Consider the following 26,855-nt stretch of genomic DNA (forward strand, 5'->3'; position numbering starts at 1 on the left):
AGTGACTACATGTTACAATGTTTACATGGTACAATGACTGGTATGCTACTGTTTTTATTATAGCTTGACACAAATTTCACGATTTCAATTCAAAACATTTCGGTAAGTTGTAATGTATCTTTCAACACACCTATTGTTCATTCGTGTTTATTTACTATTAACAAGTAAAGAGAGATGTTCGGTTCACGACCACGATCACGTCACAAGCGCCAAAACGCTATTGTTTGAATTTAGTAATAAAATTAACAGAATCTGAGAGCTGATGATTTGTTTCCTATCATAAGTATCCTGCTCTGTCTAGTCGGTGTCTGTGTCCTCTTTGCTTCGCGATTTTTCTCTGCGTGAGAACGTGTGTGTGGCGTGAGAGCATGTGAAAAGTGTTGATTGTGCGAGTCTCACGCTGAATGAATGAGAGTTGACAGCCCTGCTCTCTCTGCTCAGTGTCGGTTCTCTTATAGCCAAAATGTCACCATATAACAGAGGTAGAATTGTTTCTGGCCACCAGTTCAGTGTCTGTGTGCTCTGCATCATCTTCACCGGTTCTCCACGCTGCACAATGGAGAGAGTCACGGCGTGATCATACGCGCCACTGCCTAAACTGAAACTGACTGGTCTTCTATTTATTAGCAGTGTAGAAAATGTGCAAACAGCTCTCAGAGAGAATGAGTTGTCATGTCCACACATGCATTTATTTATTTCATAAAATCGCAGCATTTTGCGTCATATAATCGCATAGGCTTGACATCTTAATTGCGATATGATTAATCGTGCAGCACTAATGTATTCTATTTTATCAGTTTTATATAATCTTTCTCCCTCACATAGATACATAATCTCTTACAATAATAGTCAACTTAATGATATATTGAATTAATTGTTTAAAAAAGAGATATTGCACAAATACAAATTATAAACACAGTTAAGAAAAACAAAGATTTCTGTTATGATCTGAGAGAGTGAAGAGTGTGTCATTGTTCTCTACAGGTTGTATGATTGTGGTGTCACAGATGAAGGTTGTGCTGCTCTGGCTTCAGCTCTGAGATCAAACCCCTCACACCTGAGAGAACTGAATCTGTCTGAGAATAATCTAGGAGACTCAGGAGTGAAGCTGTTCTCTGCCGTACTGGGGAATCCTCACTGTAAACTGGAGAAACTGTGGTAAGATCATACGTGACTCTCACATGAAACATGAATTCATAAAGTATAATCAAAATTGAATAAAATTTAGGAAAATAACTTATTACATTCATTACAAGCAAAGCTATTGAAATATTGATCTGTAAATGATTGAACACACGAGCTGCTCCTCATTAAGGTGATACTACAGCACTGATAGTCACACTGAAAAACACACTTTGACATCATGATATACATTTAACACCCTTTACTTTAAACACACTCAATGAATGAATGAATGAGGCATTTATATAGTGCTTTTCATATGTACTACTGTACACCCAAAGCGCTTTACAGCATCCACTTGGATGATGCGGCGGCACTGCAGCCACAGTATAACGGCGCCAGTATGCTCACCACACACCAGATACAGGTGGAGATAGGAGAGAGAGTGATAGAGCCAATTCAGTGGATGGGGATTATAAGGAGGCCATGATTGGGAAGGGCCATTGGAGGGAATGTGGCCAGAGCACCGGGGTTACACCCCTACTCTTTTACGAGAAGTGCCATGGGATTTTTAATGACCACAGAGAGTCAGGACCTCGGTTTTACATCTCATCCGAAGGACGGAGGGAATCTCAGCACAGTCAGGATTGTCAAAGTCCATTAATTTTAATTTTAGGAGTATTAAAACTGGATACTGTAGAGATTTTTCTCCAGGTTTAAATCTTATAAATGTATCTGGACAAGCGGTCAGTTTGTGGAAACGACGAGAGCGTGCAAGTGTTTTTTTCTTAATATCCAGTTCTCCTGTTGTTCAGTTTACTATTTGACTCAAGATAAGGCTATTTTCGATTCTCTGCTTATTTTTACACGTTCCTACTATAAATAACAGCCGCATATGAAAAGAATTGCAGTTTGAATTTCATTACACTTAACCCCGTGGGGTTGGCAATCACGCCGGCATGATCTGCTCGCTTTTTTTCTTATCAGTGTAAAAGAGACTCAAAATACTCTGTCGATTTTGATCTTGTTATACATCATTCGATCCTGTTAAGTGTCTATTATTGTTGTGTATACTCACAATAAAAACAAAGTTCTGTGCTTTTTGCCAAATAAAGAAAAATAAACATGATGCGAGTTCTGCCTTCTCTCTGTCAGTGAAGTCCATTCTGAAACGCGTCCGAAAATGAACTATAACTCAGCGAATACTCAGTCAAACAGGCATACAGGCACACAGGCATGAAGCTTGAATTCTCTTATTTAAATGAAGTAATTTATATAAAAAACAAATATTCTTAGTTTATGTAATCTGTATGAAAAGAGAGAGATGTCAACCGTTCTCATCTCAGCTCATTGTAGCTCATTAAGTGTTAATGTGACCACGCCCACGGAGAGCGCGCGCTATTCAAACGCAAATGATCTGAGGCGATCCATGCAAACGTGTCAATGCCCACATCAGCTGGATAAAACACACCGCGAGTTTTATCAGACTCATGCACTTTATGTCGTCTTGCTTCGCTGTGTGGAATAATCCTTAGGAATAATTTAGTTTCACATCGAGGAACAAAGGATCCAGCTATTCAGAGGACTGTGAATAGTAAGTTTTTAATTCTTAAGTGCTTTGTTCTAATCGTGATATGCAATAGTGTCGGTAAACTGCAAAAGGACTGTTTAAATATGAATCGCGTGTCTGTGTGTGAATGAATGAACGGCACAGATGTTTACTACAGCTCTACACAACAGCGCACACTTGTACTTACATTAGTAAACATGTTATTTTTACATGAACACATCTACTAGTTTAGCTTTTACCAGACTATATTGTTATTATGAGATGAGTAAATATCGACTGAAATATGTTGAAATAAAATGTCTTTGTATAAGCAACATATTAAACTGCATATTAACATTTATATGCAAATATTTCTGCTCATATGTTAAAGGGGCTATGTGTAGGTTTTTACTTTAAAAAAATCTTTAAGATAGAGTTTTCATTTGTACATGTATGAGCCAACCATGATGTAATAAAAAGAATGACACCTTGACTGTCCACCACGGTTGCCTCAATCAGCCTGTAGGCTCAATTGTGTGTGGAGGAGTCGGGCCCGAATCGGCGCGAAAATTCACAAAATGTGACGTCATGCGCATTCTCGTCTACTTGGGCTTACATCCGTACGGTATGGCAGCCATTATTAGAAAGCAGTGGCAATCAGTAGTGTTTTCAAATGGACTCTGCGGATGGAAAGAAGCGACCATCCTCCAGCACAATTCAGACACCCACGGACATTCCTCGTAAAAATAAGCATAACGTCTTCAACTCAGTTATATAATTTAGCGTTACTCTACAATAGTCAAAATAAGAGGTCTGTGAGTGTTGGGAGTGTGTGTTACAGTGTTGTTACACAATACTTTTAGAAGTAGACTTTAGTTGATAATATAAAGTAGCACTGCAACATTTTACTAAAATATGGTCTGTCAAACAATAACCTTACAGTACTGTAACTTTTTTTACCTCAAACATTATGCTGGTGAATCTCGATGAGCCGTCAGTGGTTGCTGCGGCAACCCTGGTTGATGTGGTCGTGCGCGTACGAGCATGCGCACCGAGAACGAGCATGAGACTGGCTGCAGTTCCTCTAACGGCCACTGATGTCAGTAACTGTTAGAAATTTCAGAACCTACGCAATGCTCCTTTAAATATATAGTATGTGATGTTTCGCTAAAAATAAAGTAGGTATATTGAATTATCAACTAAGATGTTATTATAGTGTTTGTTCCAATATTCAAATGAATAAATCCTTAACTTTGAAATACGTATGATAAAATCGATGTATAATTTTTAAAAAGAAAGATTACATTTGAAATATTATTAAAATTGTAATTGTTGTTGATTTATATGTTAAAACTGTTTAATAAAATAGCAAAACATATATTTACAAGGTAGATGTAAAAAACATCTTAATAGGTCAATATAAACCTTCTCATTCAATTATTTATTATAGTTTTTTATTAGTGACACATTTGGGGATATATTTCAAAACTTTCTGAAAATACAGTATGAGTATTAACTGCATACTTACTAGAAATGTTTACCATGGATATTATGCAATTTGCATGCATACAAAATAAGTCCTCACATTCTTTACTTGTGGTACCCTCTCAGTGATACACCTGAATGAAAGGCTCATTATGCAGCATTAGGCGGGTCATTGTCTCATCAGGTGTGAATCACATCATTATTCATGATCATACACGCCCACACGCATATTGCCTTTCCAAACAAAATGTGTCTTACAAAGTTTAAATCAATGTATTATTTTATGTGAATGATTAGGCAGGATGATTTTCAGATCATTTTGAAGAAAAAACTCTAAGCAACAACACCCATTAGTCAAAAGTCTTGTTGACACATATTTAGTATGTGTTTTGTGGCTCTTTTTCAGACACTTTAATTTATCATTTTTTCAATAACCATGCATAAACATTATTCTCTCAAAAATACAAACATGTTGCTCACATATTATGGTAGCCCTGTTTATGCTAAATAGAGTTTACCATTAATATGTTTATAAGCAACTGAAAAAAGCAGAAATGTCAGGGCATGTCAAAACATCTCAAGGACCCCAAAACACCTCAGACCCCAGAGGGTTAAACATTATAAATGAATGGTTTAACAAAAAATATGAGTGTCACACTTTAGCTTTTAAACCCTCCACCTATCTGACCTGATTTGTGATCTACTTAACCGTTTTTTTTATATATATATTTGTGTGAGACATTTATTTTCAAATACATGCATTTATAATGTATGTATATAAACATTTAGATTTTTTTTTATATGAATTTTAATTTAATTGTAATGTTAATACATTTATATTTAGGGAAAATGTATTTCATTTTATCAGTTTTATATAATCTTTCTCCCTCACATAGACATAATCTCTTAGAATAACAGTTAAACTTACTGATATATTGAATTAATTGTTTAAAAAAAGAGATATTACACAAATTATAAACACAATTAAGAAAAACAACGATTTCTGTCATGATATGAGAGTGAAGAGTGTGTCATTGTTCTCTACAGGTTGAGTGATTGTGGTGTCACAGATGAAGGTTGTGCTGCTCTGGCTTCAGCTCTGAGATTAAACCCCTCACACCTGAGAAAACTGAATCTGTCTCTGAATAAACTAGGAGACTCAGGTGTGAAGCTGCTCTCCGCTTTACTGGAGAATCCTCACTGTAAACTGGAGATACTGAGGTAAGATCATACGTGACTCTCACATGAAACTGTCACTGTGGATTCATAAAGTATAATCAAAATGGAATAAAATGCAGGGAAATAACTATTACATTAATTACAAACAAAGCTATTGAAACAACATTATCAAATTCATCAAATTAATTTCACGTCTGTTCATATGATGTAAGAGGGTTAGTATTTTTCTGTTTGAAGTGTTTGGTCTATTTCTCCTGCTGCTGTGAGTTCATGTTTGATCTGTAAATGATTGAACACATGAGCTGTTCCTCATTAAGGTGATACTGCAGTCCTGATAGTCACACTGAAAAACACACTTTGACATCATGATATACATTTAACACCCTTTACTTTAAACACACTCAGTCTCAGCACAGTCAGGATTAACACAGTCCACTCATTTTCATTTACTGACACAATCAAACTGTGTGTGTGTGTAACAAGCGTTTTTCTGAGGAGAGCTATGAGAATTTCTATCTTCTCTGTCACTATCCATCTTTATTGTCAGTGTCCTGAAGGTACGTCGATTTTTTTGATTTACGCAACTGGTTTTTATGACATTTGTATTAGAAAATTATCACATAAATGCATTTATAGTGAATGTATATAAACATTTATACTGTTAAACGGAAAATACTCTTTCCCCCTGATATGTAGTGAGAGCCGACATGGGCAGCTGACAGATGACAGTTGCTCGTCCCTCTCTCTCTCTCTCGCTCTCTCTCTCTCTCTCTCTCTCTCTCTCTCTCTCTCTCTCTCTCTCCTGTCTTGCTCTGCCACAGCCACACATTGCTTCTTCTCACAGCCACACATACACATTTAAGAGGATTTTCAGAAAATACATTTTTTTTTTGTATTTGTTTGTTATTATTATTATTATTGCTATTAAATGTCTGGGAGAAAGAGAAGAGCAGACATATGGATAGATCATAAATAAAAAATATAAAAATTCACATAGTAGGCCTAATAAAAAAAAAAAAATAATATAAACAAATACAACACAGCCTATTACAGATAAATGCCCAACGCTGATTTCAGTTTTGCATTAAATAAATCCGTTTAGGCTTTAAAATTAATATTGTTTGTGGGCTAATTAATAACACAATAATTTGTTTATTTTATAGGCTACTTATATTTTTCATTTTTGTTTTGTTACTGTCTTAGTAGCCTATTAAGCCACGTTAAGCGTTTTCTTTATAACTGAATTAGGGTTGCTAAAATGGGACGGGATATTTGCACTTATAAGTTCACTAAAAAGTTATTGTAACACTCTTTTATGCTACAGTACTGTTCAAACGCCCATGACAAGCATGTAAAAACAATTAATAACTGAATCATTTATATATTATTTCTATTTGAGCTGTACATAACAATATAGTCTACTTAAAAATGTGGTTCTCAGACGTTTATGAGCTCGGTCACTTGATGACAATACGCACCAGAGAGAGGTTAACACATCGTTGCATATTATTGGCTTCAGTACACGCTATAACGGAGAAAGAAACAGGACTGCCCCCTACTGGTAATGTACGTCATGTGCCAGAGAACTTCACTACGGGCCGAATCGCTTTCCCAGTGATGCGCATTCTTAATGGCATTCAGATTCTGTCGCGGGCAAGTACACAACATAATACAGAAATGCTCACATTGTGTATGTTTTGGAAGGTGGTGTCATCCTCAATTATGCGCTGCTGTATTTCTCGTAGCCTTATGGAATTATTTGCAATCACCATATTGACTATATGGTACGGAAGCCCTGAACCGCAAGGTGAGAAAAAAAAAAAAGAAAACTTATCTCGTTATTTCGACTTAAGTCGTTATTTCGACATAATATCTCGTTATTTCGACTTAATAAGTCGTTATTTCGACATAATATCTCGTTATTTCGACATAATAAGTCGTTATTTCGACATAATATCTCGTTATTTCGACTTAATAAGTCGTTATTTCGACATAATAAGTCGTTATTTCGACATAATATCTCGTTATTTCGACATAATATCTCGTTATTTCGACATAAATATCTCGTTATTTCGACATATGTCGTTATTTTGACATAAATATCTCGTTATTTCGACATAATAAGGGGACATTCTAATATGCATTAAGCTACATTTAGCGTTCTTATAATGAGTTTCTATGGGAGGAAAATGCTTAACGTCAAATTAAACGCTTTGCGTTCATATTCTGGACTTATCAAGTTCACGGATAATTGTGCGTGCATTTATTAATCAATATGATACTAAAATCGTAATATAGAATAGGCCTAGGCCTACTATAAAAATCAGATAAGTCCAGAATTCCACTGTTGATAGGAAGATGCAAGTGATCTCGCCGGCGCCTCCACTGCATCTTCCTATCAACAGTGGAATTCTGGACTTATCATGCAGTGTGCACTCCACAATAATGGTGGAATATGTTGGAATAGACGATTTAATATGAATGATGGGCGTCAAAATCTTGTGGTTATTTGTTATAATCTTAGGACTTTATTATTATTGTCTAACCTGTATTATGATATTTGACGAATTGCTTTGTTCCTTTTTTGTACGTTTTGGACAAAAGCGTCTTCTATGTAGACTAAAATGTAATAATAATTATTATTATTATTATTATTATTAGAGTTTATAACTATAAATGAGTTCACTTAGTAATAGAGTAATATGTTTGTCTTAATATAATTTAATAATATGATTTATCAATGCTTTATTTTTATAAACGCTTTTACATTTTTGGATAAAATAGGCCTACATTTTTTGCATAATTTTTGCTTACAAATATAGCATTCATAAACTATTTTATGATAAACATATTACTGTCTTAAGTTAACTCATTTATAGTTATAAACTCAAATATTAATAATAACATTTTAGGCTACATATTTAGATGACGCTTTTGTCCAAAACTTACAAAAAAAGGAACAAGGCAATTCGTCAAATATCAGTCATAATACAGGTTAGACAATAATAATAAAGTGCTAAGATTATCACAAATAAACAAAAGATTTTGAAGTGAAGAGAAGTGTCCTTGAGACACTAGCAGAGACAATATTTCGTTACACTGCGCAGTGTGTACCCAACCGGTGTCCAGATTATGAATGTAGTAGAGATGTTGATTGAAAAGTACCCATCCCGTCCGCTCAGTTTATAAACCGTAGGCCTACTCATGAATTCTCAAACTGTTTAACATTTGGCAATTACACATAGTTTTGTGCTAGTTTTGTTGTCAGTATTGCTCTTTCAGCCAGCTTTATAGTTTATCTAGATTTGGTTTATTTGTTAACTTTACACAACTCAATCGCAGATAGCCTATTTTGCTTCATGCTTGGTCATTATTGGCCAGATCAGAAACTATGTTTTACTTGACTTGGCTTGCACTGCCTTATACCACTACTGCGGCTGTTATCATTTTTATTATTATTAGTGTAATTGCCAAAGTTAATTGCCATTAATATGCAACGTTTTAGAAAAGTATAAATTAGTAGAATATCCAGTGTTATGAAAACAGTAGGTCAACATAACTACAATGTATTCTATAATTCCCGGTCTTATTCTGCCCTCTAGTGGCATATCGAAATGAATACAAACCTTAACATATTTACTAACAGACCAAACACAGTAAATAATCATACTAATAAAGTATATGTACAACAAAATCTGATGAGCTCAGAATATACGCGTTTAATTCCACGTTAAGCAAATTGCCGAATACACTCAAATGAGATCGACTCAGACGTCAATAAATGGACGCGCAAATTATAATCACTAATACAAAATAAAACAAAAATGTCTTTTATACACAAAAATGTCTCTATTTGTACAAATTGCTGCACATTCGTTGAATTCTGAATTTAGCACATTTGAAAGCAATTTGTTTATGGGTAGCCTAAAATATCTGCAACATTTATCAAGTTCAAGGATAATTGTGCGTGCATTTCTTAATCAATATGATACTAAAATCATAATAAAGTATACTACAAAAAAATCATATAAGTCCAGACTATGAACGCAAAGAAACTCTGTTTTACTTGACTTGGCTTGCACTGCCTTAGCCTTGCACTACTGCGACTATTATTATTATTATTATTATTAATACTAATATTAATTTAACTATTATTGTTGTTGTTGCACTGCATTCGTTGAATTCTGAATTTTGCACACATAATTGAAAGCAATTTGTTTGTGGATAGTAGCCTAAAACATATCTGCAACATTTATCAAGTTCACGGATAATTGTGCGTGCATTTATTAATAAATATGATAGGCTACTAAAATCATAATAAAGTATAGGCTACTACAAAAATCAGATAAGTCCAGAATATGAACGCAAAGCGTTTAATTTGACGTTAAGCATTTTCCTCCCATAGAAACTCATTATAAGAACGCTAAATGTAGCTTAATGCATATTAGAATGTCCCCTTATTATGTCGAAATAACGAGATATTTATGTCGAAATAACGACATATTATGTCGAAATAACGAGATATTTATGTCGAAATAACGAGATATTATGTCGAAATAACGAGATATTATGTCGAAATAACAAAATATTATGTCGAAATAATAACTTATTATGTCGAAATAACGACTTATTATGTCGAAATAACGACTTATTAAGTCGAAATAACGAGATATTATGTCGAAATAACGACTTATTATGTCGAAATAACGACTTATTAAGTCGAAATAACGACTTATTAAGTCGAAATAACGAGATAAGTTTTTTTTTTTTTTTTTTTCACCTTGCGGTTCAGGGCTTCCGTAATATGGGTCTCTTGTTCTGAAGTGAACATTCTTCCTCTGCCCCCAGCATCTGGACGTCTAGCAATTCTGTAAAGTAACTATTTCCGACTAACCGATTCTCATTTTGAAATGTCCTTATGATGCTACAGTGTAGCGGCTCAAGTTAGACTGAACCCGTTGGCCAGCTTCCCTCAGGGTCATTCCATGGTTGATTACATGGTCCACTATTGTAGAAATAGTCATCAGTAATTCTATTTCTTACTCTTCTTACCCTTCCTCTTCCCCCTCCTCGTCCTCCTCTTGCTCCTTCTTGTCCTCTTCCTCTAACTTCACCTCCTTGTCATTGTCGTCCTCTTCCCCCTACTTCTTCACCTCCGTGTCCTCTTCCTCCTCCTCTTCCTCCTCCTCTTCCTCCTACTTCTTCACCTCCACGTCCTCTTCCTTGGCCTCCTCTAATTCTCACTCTTCCTGCTCCCTCCATTGTACTCCACACAGACAGCTTACCGATAGTTTTGCTAGGAGTGTGTTGATCATTTAGAAATTGAGTGTAAAGCAGTGAGTTGTGTTTACAGTTCTGCAAAAAGACTGCTGTGCAGTGGATTGTACCTACAGTTTTGCAAAGTGTGTTTTAAAAAATTGCAAACTGAGTGCAAAGCATTATTTGTGCTTTTAGTTTTGCAAACTCAGTTAGTGGGTTTAAGTATTAATAGTTTTAGAAATTGTGCTATAAGAATCACGGTTAGGGTTTAAGCATTCCGAAAAAACTGTAATTGAGTGTGAGCAGCGCAGCAAAAATAGACTCTGTGCCGAAACCCCCACTTCACTGCTGCTCACGCGACGCTCCTGCTTGATGCTCACGCGCTGCTCCTGCTCCCGGTGTGAATGCACTCATTGATTAACATGCACGGTGGAAAAAATACGCGGTGCTCACGCGCCGCTCACGCTTGCGGTGTGAAACGGCCGTAATTCACAAGGTTTCCTACATGTGACTTAAACGGCAGCACCTTTTGAAACGTGATATAAGCGAATTGTGAAACTTCCAGGAATGCCGCTCCTCTATGATTCCGCATCACTTCTCATGTGAGCTTCAGAACGCACTTGTGTCGCTTCACGACGATATCATTAACCCGTGTTTGACCAATGGCTGGAAGTGAGTGTTTATAAACTTAAAATGTTTAAAATGTTTTTCTGTTTTTTTTTTTGTCGTTTCACATCAGAACACATTGATTCATCAACTCTTGACGTTTGAATAACAGTTGTTCACTTTGTGTGGGTTTTTACAAGATCCTTTTCCTGCCAAGCAGGGGTATAGAGCTCAAGCTCATCACACACCTTCACCAAATTGTCTGTTTTTCCCGCCATGGTTAATAGGGGTGGGAATCTCTAGGCACCTCACGATTCGATTACGATTCAGAGGGCTGCGATTCGATGCTAAAACGATTATCGATTATCGATTATCTGAATCTTTTTGTGTGTGTGTGTGTGACTATAAATATTTTGCTTTAAAAGTACCAAGTAATGACCCATAAAGAATTAACGTACAATATATTTTATTAACATTGCAAAGAACCAACAGGAAAATAAATGTGTGCCTGAAATAGCAGCATACTTGTAGTAAATTAATAATATAACAATAACAATAACAAATTATAACAAACTTCAGCCTATTCTGAATCTCTAACATAAAATGGACTTCAAACAAACATCCTCCTGTTATGTGCAATATAATCTTTCAAAAAATAAACATTTTGCAGTAGCAAAATAGGCCACAGTGAAATTATGCAAATGTGTGGCAGTGCAAATGTGCTTAGCTAGATCAAATGTGTAAGTTCTTGTGTAAGAACAGGAGCTGGTCTACATGTTCAGATGCAAGTGTGCTCCGCTGTGCTGTTACTATATCTCCTGCCGTAGAATAGACTCTCTCTGCAGAGACACTGGTGCCAGGAATACACAAGTATCTTTTGGCCAACTTGGAAATCAGAGGAAACATCATCTGATTCTTATTCCACCAGCTAAGAGGGTCCTCAGAGAGAGGGAGTGATGGAGCCCTACGGTACTTGGTAACTTCTTCCTCAGCTCTGGCATAAGCAGACATGGGCTGCTGCTGGACTCTAGCATCAGTAAAGGTCTGCCCCAGCAGATTCTTTAGCAGAGAAGATGATGACTTTCTTTTGTTAGAAGGGCTTTGGTGTTGCTCCTCCTCAGTGGTCAGGGTGTCTTCTTCCCTCAATGTGTTGTGCTCTGGGGTTTCCTCCTCTTCAACTCTCACCTCTTGCTGTAGTTAAACACAATGAGAAGAACAGGTAAACACAAAAGCCTTACATTTTTAAATCATTATCTTCAATCTGAACAACATTTTGAACAAAATAGTCAAAACACAAATGTACTTGTTCTATGCAACATAAAAACCTTTTATTATTATATAATTTGTTGTTGTTGTTATTATTATTATTATTATTAAATCATAAGTCATAAGCCCAGAGTGACATTTTACATGAAGTAAAATAGCAGAATTACCTCTAGTGATGCAGCCTCTTTCTTACTCAGCAATCACTCTTCCATACATCTCCCCTCTCTCCTCCTCAGAAAGAAAAGGCAGGCCCTTGAATCGCGGGTCCAGAGCAGAAGCTGTGAAAAGAGTGTCTCTCTCTTGCTCGCTTATATATCTCTTGCTGAGGTCCCCACTGATGGCTTGCTTTATTTCCTGGACCATTGATGACTCTCCAGTACTGTCCTTCGTGTCCTGGATGAGTTGAGCTTGCAAAGAAGCAATCAAACAGATGGTGGGGCTGCTCTCCTCTGACATGAGAATAGTTGCATCGTTCATCGGCTTTAGGGCCTTGATAATATCCTCTGCATTTGAGATGTCTGCTTCAGTGAGAGTGCAGATGTCAGACTCTCCTCTCCTTACCTGAGGAGACAGTAAGGCAGCAGAGACTGCAGGCTGTTGCTCCAGAAACCTGTCAACCATCTCATACGCACTATTCCACCTGGTACTCACATCTGTTTTCAGCTTGTGTTTCGGCAGACCAAGTAGAATCTGCTTCTCTTCAAGCTGGTGTTTTGCAGTGGTACTGCGGTGAAAATACGTAGTAATGCGTCTCAACCTGCCTAGTAGCCTTGACACAGTGGGCAACTTGAGCGCCCGCTGAGAGGCCAGGTTTAACCTGTTAACCGTTGCCAGTGCGCGGGCGCACTGAAGCGGTTTTTTTTTAATATATAGTTCAAAGTTACTATCAGATTTAATGTTATACCTTGACAAACTATACATTATTAAAAAGATATAAGACTCAAGTTTCAGTATTTGACCACTATTGTATTCTGAGAAACTTATAGCGACAGTTATTTCTTAATTTGTGTCAGGAGTTATGAAATGAAAAAATGAGTCGATACCTTTAATATGAATTATGCGCGTCAGCCGCTTTCATTCATAAAAAAACTCCCGTGCTGTCGTCATGACAGCGATACACAAAACAACGTCCTTCAGGGCTTTTAGCTCAAAAATGTGCAGATTTGGAGAAAGATATTCTCATAGGTTTACATCAGATTTCTATAGACAGGAATAATATTTATTGAATTTATACCCAAATGCGTCGATGTAATCATTATGAGCGCTTGGATACTCTGATACTGTGTTTTTAATTCATACCAATAGCCTGAGGGCGCTATAAGCACAATAATAGTCCATATATGGAACATGAAGAAGATCCATGATCATGTGACATTCCAGGACGTTAAAAATAAAGTCATTTGACATGGTCTTGAAAAACATTTAACTAAATCCAGAGTTTTGGACTTATTATCTTCAGATTTTAAACATAAAATGTTTAGACATGTGGCTTTAGCTGTAGTGCATTTCTAGATTGCTACAGTGCCAACTTCAATTTTATTTTCATGAGGATGTTTCATAAAAAATAATTTCTAATAACTTTACAAAACTTTGAAGCTATTTATAACAATTTTTTTCATTATGACAATAATTAATTCTACATTTACAATAAACTGCCAGGTGTCAGCTTTCAAAGGAGATCATACTTGTGCTTTTAGTACAAAAGGTTCATGAACTGTATGTGTTTCAGTTTGGGTATGTCATTTCTGGGGATTTTTCAAAAGTGGGGTTGCAGCTTAACAGGTTAACCCCCTGGGGTTGGCGGTATCGCCGTCGATACCAGCTCGCTTTTTTTTTTATCAGTTCAAAAGAGATTCATTTTGCTCTGTTGACTTTGATATTACAAATAAGTTTCATACATCAATCGATTCTGTTAAATTATTTTTGTGTATACTCACAATAAAAACAAAGTGTTGTGCAACTTCGTTCTGCCACCATCTTCACGAAGTTGGACCTCCGCAGCGCTTTCAACCTGGTGAGAATACGTGAGGGGGATGAATGGAAGACCGCCTTTGTGACCCCTACTGGCCACTATGAATATCTCGTAATGCCCTATGGTTTGGTTAACGCCCCCTCCGTATTCCAGAACTTCATACATGAAGTCCTCTGGGAGTTTCTGCATCAATTCGTGGTCGTCTATATAGATGACATCCTCATCTACTCCCGGAGTGAGGCCGAACATCGCCACCACGTTGCGGAGGTCCTCCACAGACTCAGAGAACACCAACTCTTCCTGAAGGCCGAGAAGTGTTCCTTTCATCTTCCATCAGTCCAGTTCTTGGGTTACCTCATTGACCAGCAGGGGGTCCGCATGGATGGGAAGAAGGTTTCTGCGGTAACTACCTGGCGAGAACCCACCACGATCAAGGAGCTTCAGAGATTTCTTGGATTCGCCAACTTTTACAGACGCTTCATACGAGGTTACAGCATCATCACCACTCCACTCACCAACTTGCTCAAAGGTAAACCGAAAAACCTTCTCTGGACTCCTGAAGCTGCCGCAGCCTTCCATTCCTTCAAATCTGCCTTCACACAAGCGCCACTCCTGACGCATCCGGATCCAGAACTCCCTTTCGTCGTGGAGGTGGTCGCCTCAACTTCTGGAGTTGGAGCCGTCCTTTCTCAACATCATGGGACACCAAAATTACTCCATCCATGTGCCTACTTCTCCCGTAAGTTTAGCCCAGCGGAGAGGAATTATGACATCGGCAACCGGGAACTCCTGGCCATCAAGCTCGCCCTGGAGGAGTGGCGACATTGGCTGGAGGGCGCCATCCATCCATTTCAAGTGATCACTGACCATAAAAATCTCCAGTACCTCCGTGATGCAAAGCGACTCTGCCCCCGTCAGGCCAGATGGTCATTATTTTTCTCAAGATTTCACTTCTCCATTACCTATCGTCCTGGTCCAAAGAATGTCCGTGCCAATGCTTTATCCAGATTACATGATTCTCCAGAAACACCCGAGACAACCACCAACATTATACCCGAAGACATCATCATTAGTCCCATCGAATGGTCTGCTCCTCCAGCCGTCACCACTCCTGATCCCCGACCTCCGCCGGGCTGCCCACCTGATCGTCAGTTAATTCCTAGGACACAACGGGTAGATCTCGTTCACACCATTCATACCTCTCTGGGTACTGGACATCCCGGGACCAACAACACTCGCTAATATTCGAGCGCTTCTGGTGGCCGGACATGGCAAGGGATGTGAGGAGGTATGTACAAGGTTGTAAGGAGTGTGCAATGTCCAAAAGTCCCAGACATCTACCTGCAGGAAAGCTCCATCCCTTGCCAATTCCTAACCGCCCCTGGTCACACCTAGGAGTTGACTTCATGACTGATCTACCTTCATCGGATGGAAACACCTGCATCTTCGTCATAGTAGATCGATTCTCTAAGTTCTGCAGGCTATTACCACTAAAGGGTTTTCCCACTGCCCTGGAGACCGCCGAACTTCTCTTCAATCATGTCTTTCGTTATTACGGGATCCCAGAAGACATTGTATCGGACAGAGGACACTAATCGAATATAGGCTACCCAAAATGCACCCGCATAGGCTTAATTTGTTCCTTTACTTCTACCACAATACAACTTTACACAGTGAAAGTATACATGAAAAGTAACATTTTTGTTTTACAAATTTCTTTGAAAAATCTATTTTAAATATGCAAATGAGCTCAACACTAGGCCTAATTGACCTAATTGTCACAAGTAGAAAAAACAGGGGCCAAATAACTAACACATTCATGTCCATTCAGTAAGTTAACCTATGAATAAACACAATACATTTGAAGTCACTTGCCACACTTACCTGGGTCACTTGCCACAAAAAGACTTATATTGACCTTAAGAATTTATCACAATCTTGCCTCCAGGTGCTTTCTAAATTCTTTTTTTTTTTTTTTTTTTTTTGCGAACAAGCCTTACCTAATGACATTCCCCCACAGATAACATCAGAAGAAAGTCAGAATAGCCATCTTAGTCATTAGTAACGTGGTGAGATTAAATTTTGGGCTGGTAGATTTACAAATGATTGGTATTGTTGGTAAGATTACGAGATTACAGGCAGAAGTCATTCTTACCAACTAAACGATTCACTCTCACACAGAAAGATGAAAAACCAGATAGACACACTTTCCAGACATTACAGCTCTTTAAAATAATTTTGCCAGACACCAAAACTGCTTCTCTTTTTGTAATTAGCAAGTATTTCAGACCAGGCGGGCCACACATCAGACTTCTACCGTTTGTAAAGTAGCTTTGCAGTGTTATGAGAAGCTAGCAACAGCAATATCTAGAAAAAAAAAAATAAAATAAAATAAAAAAAATAAAAAAGAAACCTCCCTGTTGTTGTTACCTGTTGTTACCGACCCTGAAGACTATACCAGTGGGGGTTATACCCCTGGCAGGTACTACCAAGCCAGGCATTTTTATTGTGGTAGGAGTAAAGGAAAAAATTAAGCCTTTTTGGGTGTATTTTGGGCATATTCGATTAGTGTATAGCTCATTTTCACATTAAAATACATTTTCAAAGAAACTTGTAATACAAAAATAATTATTTTCGTGGGTATTTTCATTGTGTAAAGTTTCATTTTAATAGGAGTAAAGGAAAAAATATTTCCTCAACTAGGATTTCTTAGGACTTAGTATGTTGTTCTGGACACCTCATAGAAATTATCTAAGCTGCAAAAAATTATTTTACAGTTAGTCTGTCGTAAAACGCTACTTTGCCTGGACTAAGTTTGCACAGTTCAAAGTCATTAGTTCAGAGTTTCTTAACACCACGCATTTCTGTGAAAGTGGCTTCGTTAGCCCGTCGTTAACACAATTTATGCTTCTGCAAGAAATGCATAGAATATATTTTGTGCAAAATAGGTGTAAATTCAGAATTGCCATTAAATAAGCAAGTGTGTAACTTAAATAGTTTAGATAAAATTAGGCAAGTGGTAATTATCACAAATTGAGCATAATAACTGATTATACAAAATTTCAACGTCATCGAGCCACCTCTAAATATTGTTCAAATGAGCTCATATTTTGCCTGAATTATTTTTTCATGTATTGGAACAACTTGAGGGGGTCAGACAATTATAAATCAAAACTTGAAAAATAAGGGCCACCTTAATATATATATATATATATATATATATATATATATATATATATATATATATTTGTTTTTTCAAAGGTTCAAATGTTCACTTATATCTTACCTTGATGCGATTTTGTAGGCTAGTGTATTTTTTTTAAATTATGTGCACAAATGGACCATGGTGAACATATAGGTTTTCAACCCTGTTTGAATATAAAACCGAATATTGAATATTACTCCCGCTCGTCATCGGCAGCTGTCACAGTTGCCAGGCGACAAGAATAATTCCTCCGTAGGCTAGACCGGTCCGAGCGCTTCAGATGTGCCCTTCTTTTGGGACGCAGCTGTAGTTTTTCCCCAGTGCGGTAAAATTGTAGTTATTATAATTACTTTTTTCAGAAATGTACTCTTTCAGCCCTGCAAACCTGTTGGTAGACAACTTAGTGGATAGTGGAAATATGCATTCAAACACACTGGAGACCATTCCAGATGATGTCCCACCAGCAGAGAGGCCTTACCAGGGTCTTACCAGCCCATCCCGGTCCAGCACCACCAGGGTCTCCCTGCTCAGCTCAATAAAAGTCTACATCATTTTTTCTTATTTTATGTACTGTAAATTTAAATGTTTATGTTGATTTTGATATGTTTAACGTATGTTGTAAATAGTTGGTAAAGGTACTTTTACGTAGCCAATAGAACAAATGATCTTCATTTAACAATTTTATAAAAATAAAAATAAAATAAATTATGACAAAATTTACAAAAATAAACAATGTCCAGAACAATTCATTCTCTTTTATTTACACATTTAAAGTTGCATAAAAAAAAATTATGTACAGAATTGTTCTTTCCTTTTAAAAAAATAAGAGAAAAAAAGTTAAACAAAAATATATAAAAAATATATATATTTTTCAATCATTCTCTCAAGAAAGAAAACAGCCTGTCCATGCTCTCCCTACTCTCCTTGCCTCTGCCTATCTCTGTAGTTGCATGTCTTCTCTGTCTCGCCTCGTCCTCTCTGTCTCGCTGCCTTCGTGCTGCTGCTGCTGCTGCTGGTGCTGGTGCTTCTACTGCTGCTGGTGCCCCTGGCTCCTCCTCACCGTGGGCACCCACTGCTGAACTCTGCCCTGGTGTGTCCTCAGGGATTGAGGCAATGAGGACAGGGGGGTTGGTGCAATGCCTCTGTCCCAACACCTCCTCCATGAGGACAAACTAGGGCCAAGTTTCAGCAGTGGTTTCACACCCTCACATGTCCCAGGACACTTGCAATCCTAAGGCAGAGCAAATTAACCATGGCTTGTTAACAACAACAGCATTTCAGTACATTTCAGCAAAGATGTGTGTATAAACTTTCTTACTTTGTAATATTTTTTTTATTTTTTTTTTGCCTGTATGGGAGTTACCCTCCTCAGCAGACCTATTTTCTCCAGAATTGCTCTAAAAAAGCAGAAAAGAGTACTTATGAAAAATATTAACACAGGGGTGCAATCTTAACATTAGTGCATTGTTAACACTGCAAAATATGACACATCAGGACATGCATATGTCACGGGGTGACAAATAAGCCCGGGACTATCCCCGCTAGAGAAATGCCCCTGTTGAGATCTGGGAAGTGAAACACCGTCCCAAAGCTGGGTGAGTGCCTGTCGCTATGGTAACTAGTGGCGGATTGATAGCAGGTGTGGGTAATTTGCGCTGAGCGTTTGAATGGGGCCACGCTAGCTCATGAGAGTATAAAAAGTCAGAGGAAGAGAAAGCGTGTCGTTGTTCCTCTCCTGCTTGTGGTGCTTTTGTTCTCGTTTGGATGTGGCTGGCTCCTGTTGGGAAGTGTTCTCTGAAGTGTGTCGTTGAGGGCTCGTTGCGAGGAAGAAGGAACGTCGTGTGTATGAGGAATTGAAGACGGAGAGAGAGAGGATTTAAAGAGGGAAGTGCATCGTCTGGATGAAAGAGCGAAGATAAGTAACCGATTATTGAATCTCCTACCACACGTTTGATACTGAGATAGATGTGGGTTGAAGTGCTTGGAGTGTACCGTATGGATATCACTGAGTGAATTAAACTGATTCTCTGTCATTCTTATCTCCTCTTCCCGTTCGGATGGTGAAGCGAATCCAGTTTATGCCTATGAAGTGTTTAAATTCTCCTTCCTCTCACTGCCGATCCTTCGCGTTTTGAACCGAGACCCAGGGTGAGTGCTGGCCTTAAGTACACTTGATGAGTGGATTTGCAGTGTTTGAATTGACGTTCCGTCTCTTCCCCCGCGTGGTATATTGGAGTGAAAATTCCTGTGAGTGTGTGAAGGTCTGTTTTTAACTGCCGTGCGCTCGCCCAAGAGGCAGGCTGGTATATTGTACATCTCTAGAGCTTGGAGAGATCGAGTACGTCCAACTGAGGAAAGGTTTGGGAAGGACAGCTGGAGTGACGTTTCTGTCTTCTCCGCGACACATGTGAGAAAACTATATTGCTGTGTGAAGTATTGACTCTGTCTGCCCTAGAGAAAGCCCAGCCCAGTCTGTGACTGTGAGTGCGCTGCAGCCCCGAAGCCCACCTGTATGGAGTGAAGTTTCTGTCTTCTCCGCGACACATGTGAGAACATTATATTGCTGTGTGAAGTTATGATTTTGTCTGCCCTAGAGAAAACCCAGCTCAGTCTGTGACTGTGAGTTCGCTACAGCCTCGAAGCCCACCTGTACGGTGTGAGGTTCCTGTCTTCCCCACGACACCTGTGAGAACATTATATTGCTGTGTGAAGTTATGATTCTGTCTGTTCTAGAGAAAGCCCAGCTCAGTCTGTGACTGTGAGTTCGCTACAGCCTTGAAGCCCACCTGTACGGTGTGAAGTTCCTGTCTTCCCCACGACACCTGTGAGAACATTATATTGCTGTGTGAAGTTATGATTCTGTCTGTTCTAGAGAAAGCCCAGCTCAGTCTGTGACTGTGAGTTCGCTGCAGCCTTGAAGCCCACCTGTATGGTGTGAAGTTCCTGTCTTCCCCACGACACATGTGAGAAACACTATACTGCTGTGTGAAGTTATGATTCTGTCTGCCCTAGAGAAAACCCAGCTCAGTCTGTGACTGTGAGTTCGCTACAGCCTTGAAGCCCACCTGTATGGTGTGAAGTTCCTGTCTTCCCCACGACACATGTGAGAAACACTATATCGTTGTGTGAAGTTATGATTTTGTTTGTCCTAGAGAAAGCCCAGTTCAGTCTGTGACCGTGAGTTCGCGACAGCCCTGAAGCCCACCTGTACGGTGTGAAGTTCCTGTCTTCTCCACGACACATGTGAGAAACACTATACTGCTGTGTGAAGTTATGATTCTGTCCGTCCTAGAGAAAGCCCAGTTCAGTCTGTGACTGTGAGTCCGCTACAGCCTTGAAACCCACCTGTACGGCGTGATGTTCTTGTCTTCCCTACGACACATGTGAGAAACACTAAAACTGCTGTGTGAAGTTATGATTCTGTCTGCCCTAGAGAAAGCCCAGCTCAGTCTGTGACCGTGAGTTCGCTACAGCCCTGAAGCCACCGGTACGGTGTGAAGTCCCCGTCTTTCCTACGACACACGTGAGCCGTTCTACCTGTGACCGTGAGTCCGCTACAGCCCTGAAGTCCATCTGTAGGGTGCGAAGTACTCACCCGCCCAAGACACCTGTGGGAGTCGTACACCGTATCTTTACCTACCGTAAGATACTTACCTGCCCATCATCGACTGCCGTGAACTGTCCCCTACGCGAAAGAGGAGAGGAAGCTTTGACCATCCGCTCATCGGAGAACTCACCCGTCCATTACCTCCCACCGTGCACCTGATACCAGCCTGGGAGAAGGAACGTTGACAACCTACTTACCGTAAGATACTTACCTGCCTATTATCGACTGCTGGGAACTGTTCCCCTCACGTGCAAGAGGAAAGGAAACTTGGATCATCTACCCACCTGTGAGGAACTCACCTGTCCGATACTTACCTGTCCAGTACTCCTTACTGGGAATCGCCGCCCGTGGGGAAGGGTGTGTCTGCTTGCCCCGCCTGGGATCCTCCCTGGACGAGGGAGAGAAGAAGACTTTTAGATTAGGATTATAAATTATTTTACTCTCAATAAAATTGTTACTTTTATCCTCTGTCTCTGGATAGGCCGCTAAGAATCCATTTATGTATCCTTCCTTTCACGGGGAAACGAAGCGTGCATTTGGCGTCGCTTTTGAATCAGGGAAGCCTTCATCGCGCTGCGGTGACGCAATCAGCCTTGAAATGCGACCTTCCAAGGGTGCAGCCTTTGAATTGGGACGTCCTGCGTCGCGCCGCTGTGACGCAATCGGCCTTCAAATACGGCCAATCGGCCTTCAAATACGGCCTTCGGAGGATGCAGCCTTCGCATTGGGACACAGCTTCTCTGCCCATTTACCCAGTTCAATTGTTTGTCTCATCGCAAAGTCTTGTCTAGAGTTCCACGGCATTACTGAGTGTTTTCCTTGTTTTCTGCTATTCCTGGTTTTGATATTTGACTGTGCCCTGGGGTGTATTCCAGAAAGCAAGCTTATCTTACCGTCAAACATACCCTGAACTCTTGGTTGATTATAGCAAACCTTGCTTACTCGAGGTATGCTGGTTCCAGAAATGCGTCCGGAAGTAAGTTCATCCAACTCAGAGTGTGTTCATGGTTCACACACCAGACCTTCTCAATAGAGCGACAAATCCACGAGTCACCGTGGAAACAGACGCTGAGAAAAAGCGCGCCATACTGCTTCTTTCTTCTTTTGTTAAATGCTGATTTATATAGTGCATATCGCCACCTATTTGGTGGTTGTGCAATAATTTCTATATCTTTTTGTTTAATAATCTTTAATCACTGTGAATAAGAACTATATTGTTTGTTTGATGCTAATTATATAATAAAAAGAAAGATTGATTAAACTAAATACAGTCTGTGCTTGCAAAGATAACATGGCTCTATAAGTTTATTTTTTTAGTTATTTTGCTTCCACATTGCTTGAAAGGAAATACATTATAGCATAGAAAACATCATGTTGCAAAAAAAAAAAAAAAAACTTCTGAATGCAGATAAACGATGTGTGAGATGAGAATTAGCTATATATTATAATAAAATGAACATAACCTTGTTTTAACAGCGCTTTATATAGATATAACTCTCAGGCCCACTGGAGCCTCATCAAGAGCATGCGCTGAACACCTCTGGAGTAAACTAACCCTGGAACAGAACCTGCTCAGGAGCTGCTATGGCTACTTACATACCCTGAAGGAGGGAACGGAAGACGTAGTTGACGTCGACTAAAATGGGATCACGCTAGGGAGCCAATTGTCTTCGAGCGTGCGAGCACAAGCAAATGAAAATTTTGCGTGTGTGATTTGCATCACACTCTCCACCATGCGGAGCGGGTATAAATACGGAAGTGGATGCATGCACTAGTTGCTTTACGCTGAGGAGCCGTGAGAGCTTGGTCAGTGGTGGTCCTACTATAGTGGCAAAGGGACTACGTCCTCCGTTCCCTCCTTCAGGGAACGGTGGGTTGCATACGCAACCAGGACATTCCCTTTCAGTCGAGAACGTCAGACGTAGTCGAGGTCGACTGAAATGGGATCTTTGGCCCTGGAATCCGCCTCCTTCCAGTGCCTGGGTAAAAAGCCTCAGTTCCCCCCACAATTCTGAGGCAGAGAAGGCGAGGCTTAGGCCAGGGAAGTCAACTGCTGTTCCTACAGGACCACTGGGAAAGTGTACCTTTGTACAAGGAAGGAGAAGTACGCTGTGGAACCACATCCTGGCCCGAAGGAAAGGTATTATGTGGGATATAAACATATGGACTGGAGAACAGGCAGTACAACATATGGAAATGTCACTGGGATGACTCCAGCCTATAACAGGGGGGAGGATCAACCAACAGTGACGGCAGAGCGGGCTCACCGCAGGGAGCCGTACCGTGGAAAAATACACATATGGGATCGCCATAGGGATCGCAACATATGGACCCAGCCTAACACAGGTTCCACTAGTGCATACGAGTGGTAGGCCTGGCTTCGGACGCTCCGCCACATCCGATGCTGCAGGGTATGGAGGAACTCAACAGGGTTAGGTTAAGGGGAACTCTACTGGAGCAAAATTGCGCACGTATCCAGTCCATAGGAGGGGAATGGCGCAGCAAGCTGACACTTCGAACTGTGCTTACGGTGAAACTGGCTTCATGTGAAGGGAGTCCACAAGAAGCAACAGTTCGAGACACATGCTAGATGTGTATAGGTTTCGCCCATCCCCCAACTCTATTTAACATCTGTTCAGCGAGGCACTGTATGCCAAGGCCTAGGAGGGAGGAGTACTCTCACTAAGGAGGAGCTCACCGCCCAGGTGGGCACGTGCATCTTGGGATTTCTCACCAAGACGAAGGCAACCACTCTGAAGTGGGCCAACCTCTACTTGGAAACAGCCTTCCCTTATGCTGATTTCCATAACAGATAGTGCTGGTCTCAGGTCTAGGTTTTGCATTCTGATCACGTATAACTGCACTGAGGTGGATGGACAGAGAAGCCAGGACTGGGTCTGCCTCCTCTGGGGCAGCGCTTGCAGGCTCACCACCTGGTCCCGTAGGAGAGGTAGGAACCTTGGGCACACATTCAGACCTATTACTGGCGAAACTATGTAATCGATAAATGTGTTATTTTAAGTGGCAAGTTTCTATTAAAAGCTGATTTACTCTATTTTGATCGCTACCGTAGACATCAATGTTTATATTTAAACTTTAAACTTATCCCAGTACTTCTATGATCATTTGAAATATTGTATCACAGAAATAATAATACTCTTATGGAGGTTTAAAAGACATTTTGTGAAGCTGTTTCATGATAACTATCTCTGGGTCAGCGGCAGCGCCAACACAGATTTAAAATGTTGCGATATGACTTTGTCAAAGGTTTAATAGACAGACGAATTGGAAGAAGATTGTGTGGGTGTTTGAATGGAGATCACAGTATTTTAAAGATTAATCGTGCAGCTCTACTGTCTTATCTCTCTCTCAACATATGAGTAGCACAAGGGCTTTTCAGTGCATTCAGTCTTCCACGCGTCCACGCGTCCACTTGAAATGGATATTACGACACTCATAGATAACGACACATTTCATCCTCTGTTGAAACAAAAGTGGCTAACTTCTGTCAACCTTGTCTATAAGCAAGGACAAAAATAAAGCAATTTAATTTGAATCAATATCGATTCTGGAATAAAGACAATCCATTTTCAAATCGTAAACAAACAAATAACAAACAAAGTAATTCCCAGCCCTAACACACACACATGTTCCTTATAATGTTTACAAATACATTAAGTACACACACACACACACACAGACACGTTGGGTTTCCATATTTTATGGGGACTTTCCACAGAAATTATTTATTAATAATTAATTATTTATATATTTTTATACTGTACAAACTGTATATTCAATCCCCTAATCCTAACTGATGTATTTTAACAATGTGAACTAATGAGTATTTGTATATATTTCATATTGACACTATTATGTTATTTATCTTTTAAGTGGCCATGTTTATCTTTGGATATAGGCTTAATATGTGTCATTGTTCTCTACAGGTTGGAGGTGTGTGGTGTCACAGATGAAGGTTGTGCTGCTCTGGCTTCAGCTCTGATATCAAACCCCTCACACCTGAGAGATCTGGATCTGTCTGTGAATAAACTAGTAGACTCAGGAGTGAAGCTGTTCTCTGCTGTACTGGAGAATACTCACTGCAAACTGGAGATACTGGGGTAAGATCATCTCTACCATAAAGACTCAGGGCCCTATTTTAACGATCTGAAACGCAAGTGTCAAAGCGCAAAGCGCAAGTAACTTTGTGGGCAGGTCTTGGCGCTGTTGATATTTTCCCGGCGGGATAAATTACTCTTGCTCCTGGCGCAAATCTAAAAGGGGTTGGTTTGAAGTAGCTTCATTATTCATAGGTGTGGTTTGGGTGTAACGTGAAATAAACCAATCAGAGCGACATCTCACATTCCCTTTAACCTGTTAAGCTTCACCAGTGCGTCGGCGCACTGAAGCGTTTTTTTATTTAGTTCAAAGTTACTATCAGATTTAATGTTATACCTTGACAAACTATACATCATTAAAAAGATATAAGACTCAAGTTTCAGTATTTGACCACTATTGTATTCTGAGAAACTTATAGTGACAGTTATGTCTTAATTTGTGTCAGGAGTTATGAAATGGAAAAATGCGTCGATACCTTTAATATGAATTATGACCGTCAGCCGCTTTTATTCATAAAAAAACTCCCGTGCTGTCGTCATGACAGCGATTCACAAAACAACGTGCCTCAGGGCTTTAGCTCAAAAATGTGCAGATTTGGAGAAATATTGATAGATTCTCATCGATTTACATCATATTTCTATAGACAGGAATAATATTTACTGAATTTATACCCAAATGCGTCGATGTAATCATTATGAGCGCTTTCATACTCTGATCTGTTGTGTTTTCAATCCATACCAGCAGCCTGGGGGCGCTATATGCACAATACTAGTCCATATATGGAACATGAAGAAGAGCCATGATCATGTGACATTCCAGGACGTCACTGATACACACACAGCTAACACAGATCGCTGTAACATGCAGATATAGACTTTTTGAAGACAATAAACATGATTGCAATGATATTTGATTTGCCTGTGTTCTTCAAGCCATGCCAGGTATTTTCATAATAATAGATTATATTTATAATGTAATGCTAATCGATATAGACTTTATCATTGTGCAGAATACTATAAAATAATATATTTTTTGTCAGATTTTTTTTATCTGAAGTCAAATTAGATCACAGAAGATTATTTAAAACACTCGACTTGCGTTATAAAGGAAGTTTGGAGCACAAACATGGTTTTAATCTCATAAATGGTTGTGTATTGATGGTGTGCTAAGCTAACATGCTAGCTAGCCCAGGTACACCTGCCACCTAAGTTAGCAGTTATTCTTTTATGATTTTTTTCTAAATAGCAATGCTTACTGAAATGGTTCTTTATTCAAGAAGGGCATTTGAATTGAGAACTTTGATAAAAGAAATTAGGGATTGAAACCCCATGAATAGCATGTGAATAGCCAGTCGTTAGTAACTATAATGCAGACAAAAGAAATGCATATTTAGAGCCATAACCAGGCTGGAGAGGTGTGAATGTGTGCATGGGGAGACTGAGACTGAATGGGGCTCGTTTGCACCACAAAAAAATAGAGACAATAG

The 26,855-nt window shown here is 39.3% G+C and overlaps 1 protein-coding gene across 1 annotated transcript in view; it reads left to right on the plus strand.

The window, feature by feature from the left end:
* LOC311297698 (protein NLRC3-like) overlaps positions 1–26,855 on the plus strand; it is a 96,647-nt gene that overhangs the window by 59,679 nt on the left and 10,113 nt on the right. The window contains exons 8-10 of the mRNA XM_084420105.1: positions 985–1,158; positions 5,204–5,377; positions 25,198–25,371. Coding sequence (XP_084276231.1) covers positions 985–1,158; positions 5,204–5,377; positions 25,198–25,371 — 522 coding nt within the window. The remainder of the gene's footprint in view (positions 1–984; positions 1,159–5,203; positions 5,378–25,197; positions 25,372–26,855) is intronic.

This window comes from Rutilus rutilus (genome assembly GCF_951802725.1).
Source record: "Rutilus rutilus genome assembly, chromosome: 9".
In the NCBI taxonomy this organism is placed as follows: Eukaryota; Metazoa; Chordata; class Actinopteri; order Cypriniformes; family Leuciscidae; genus Rutilus; species Rutilus rutilus.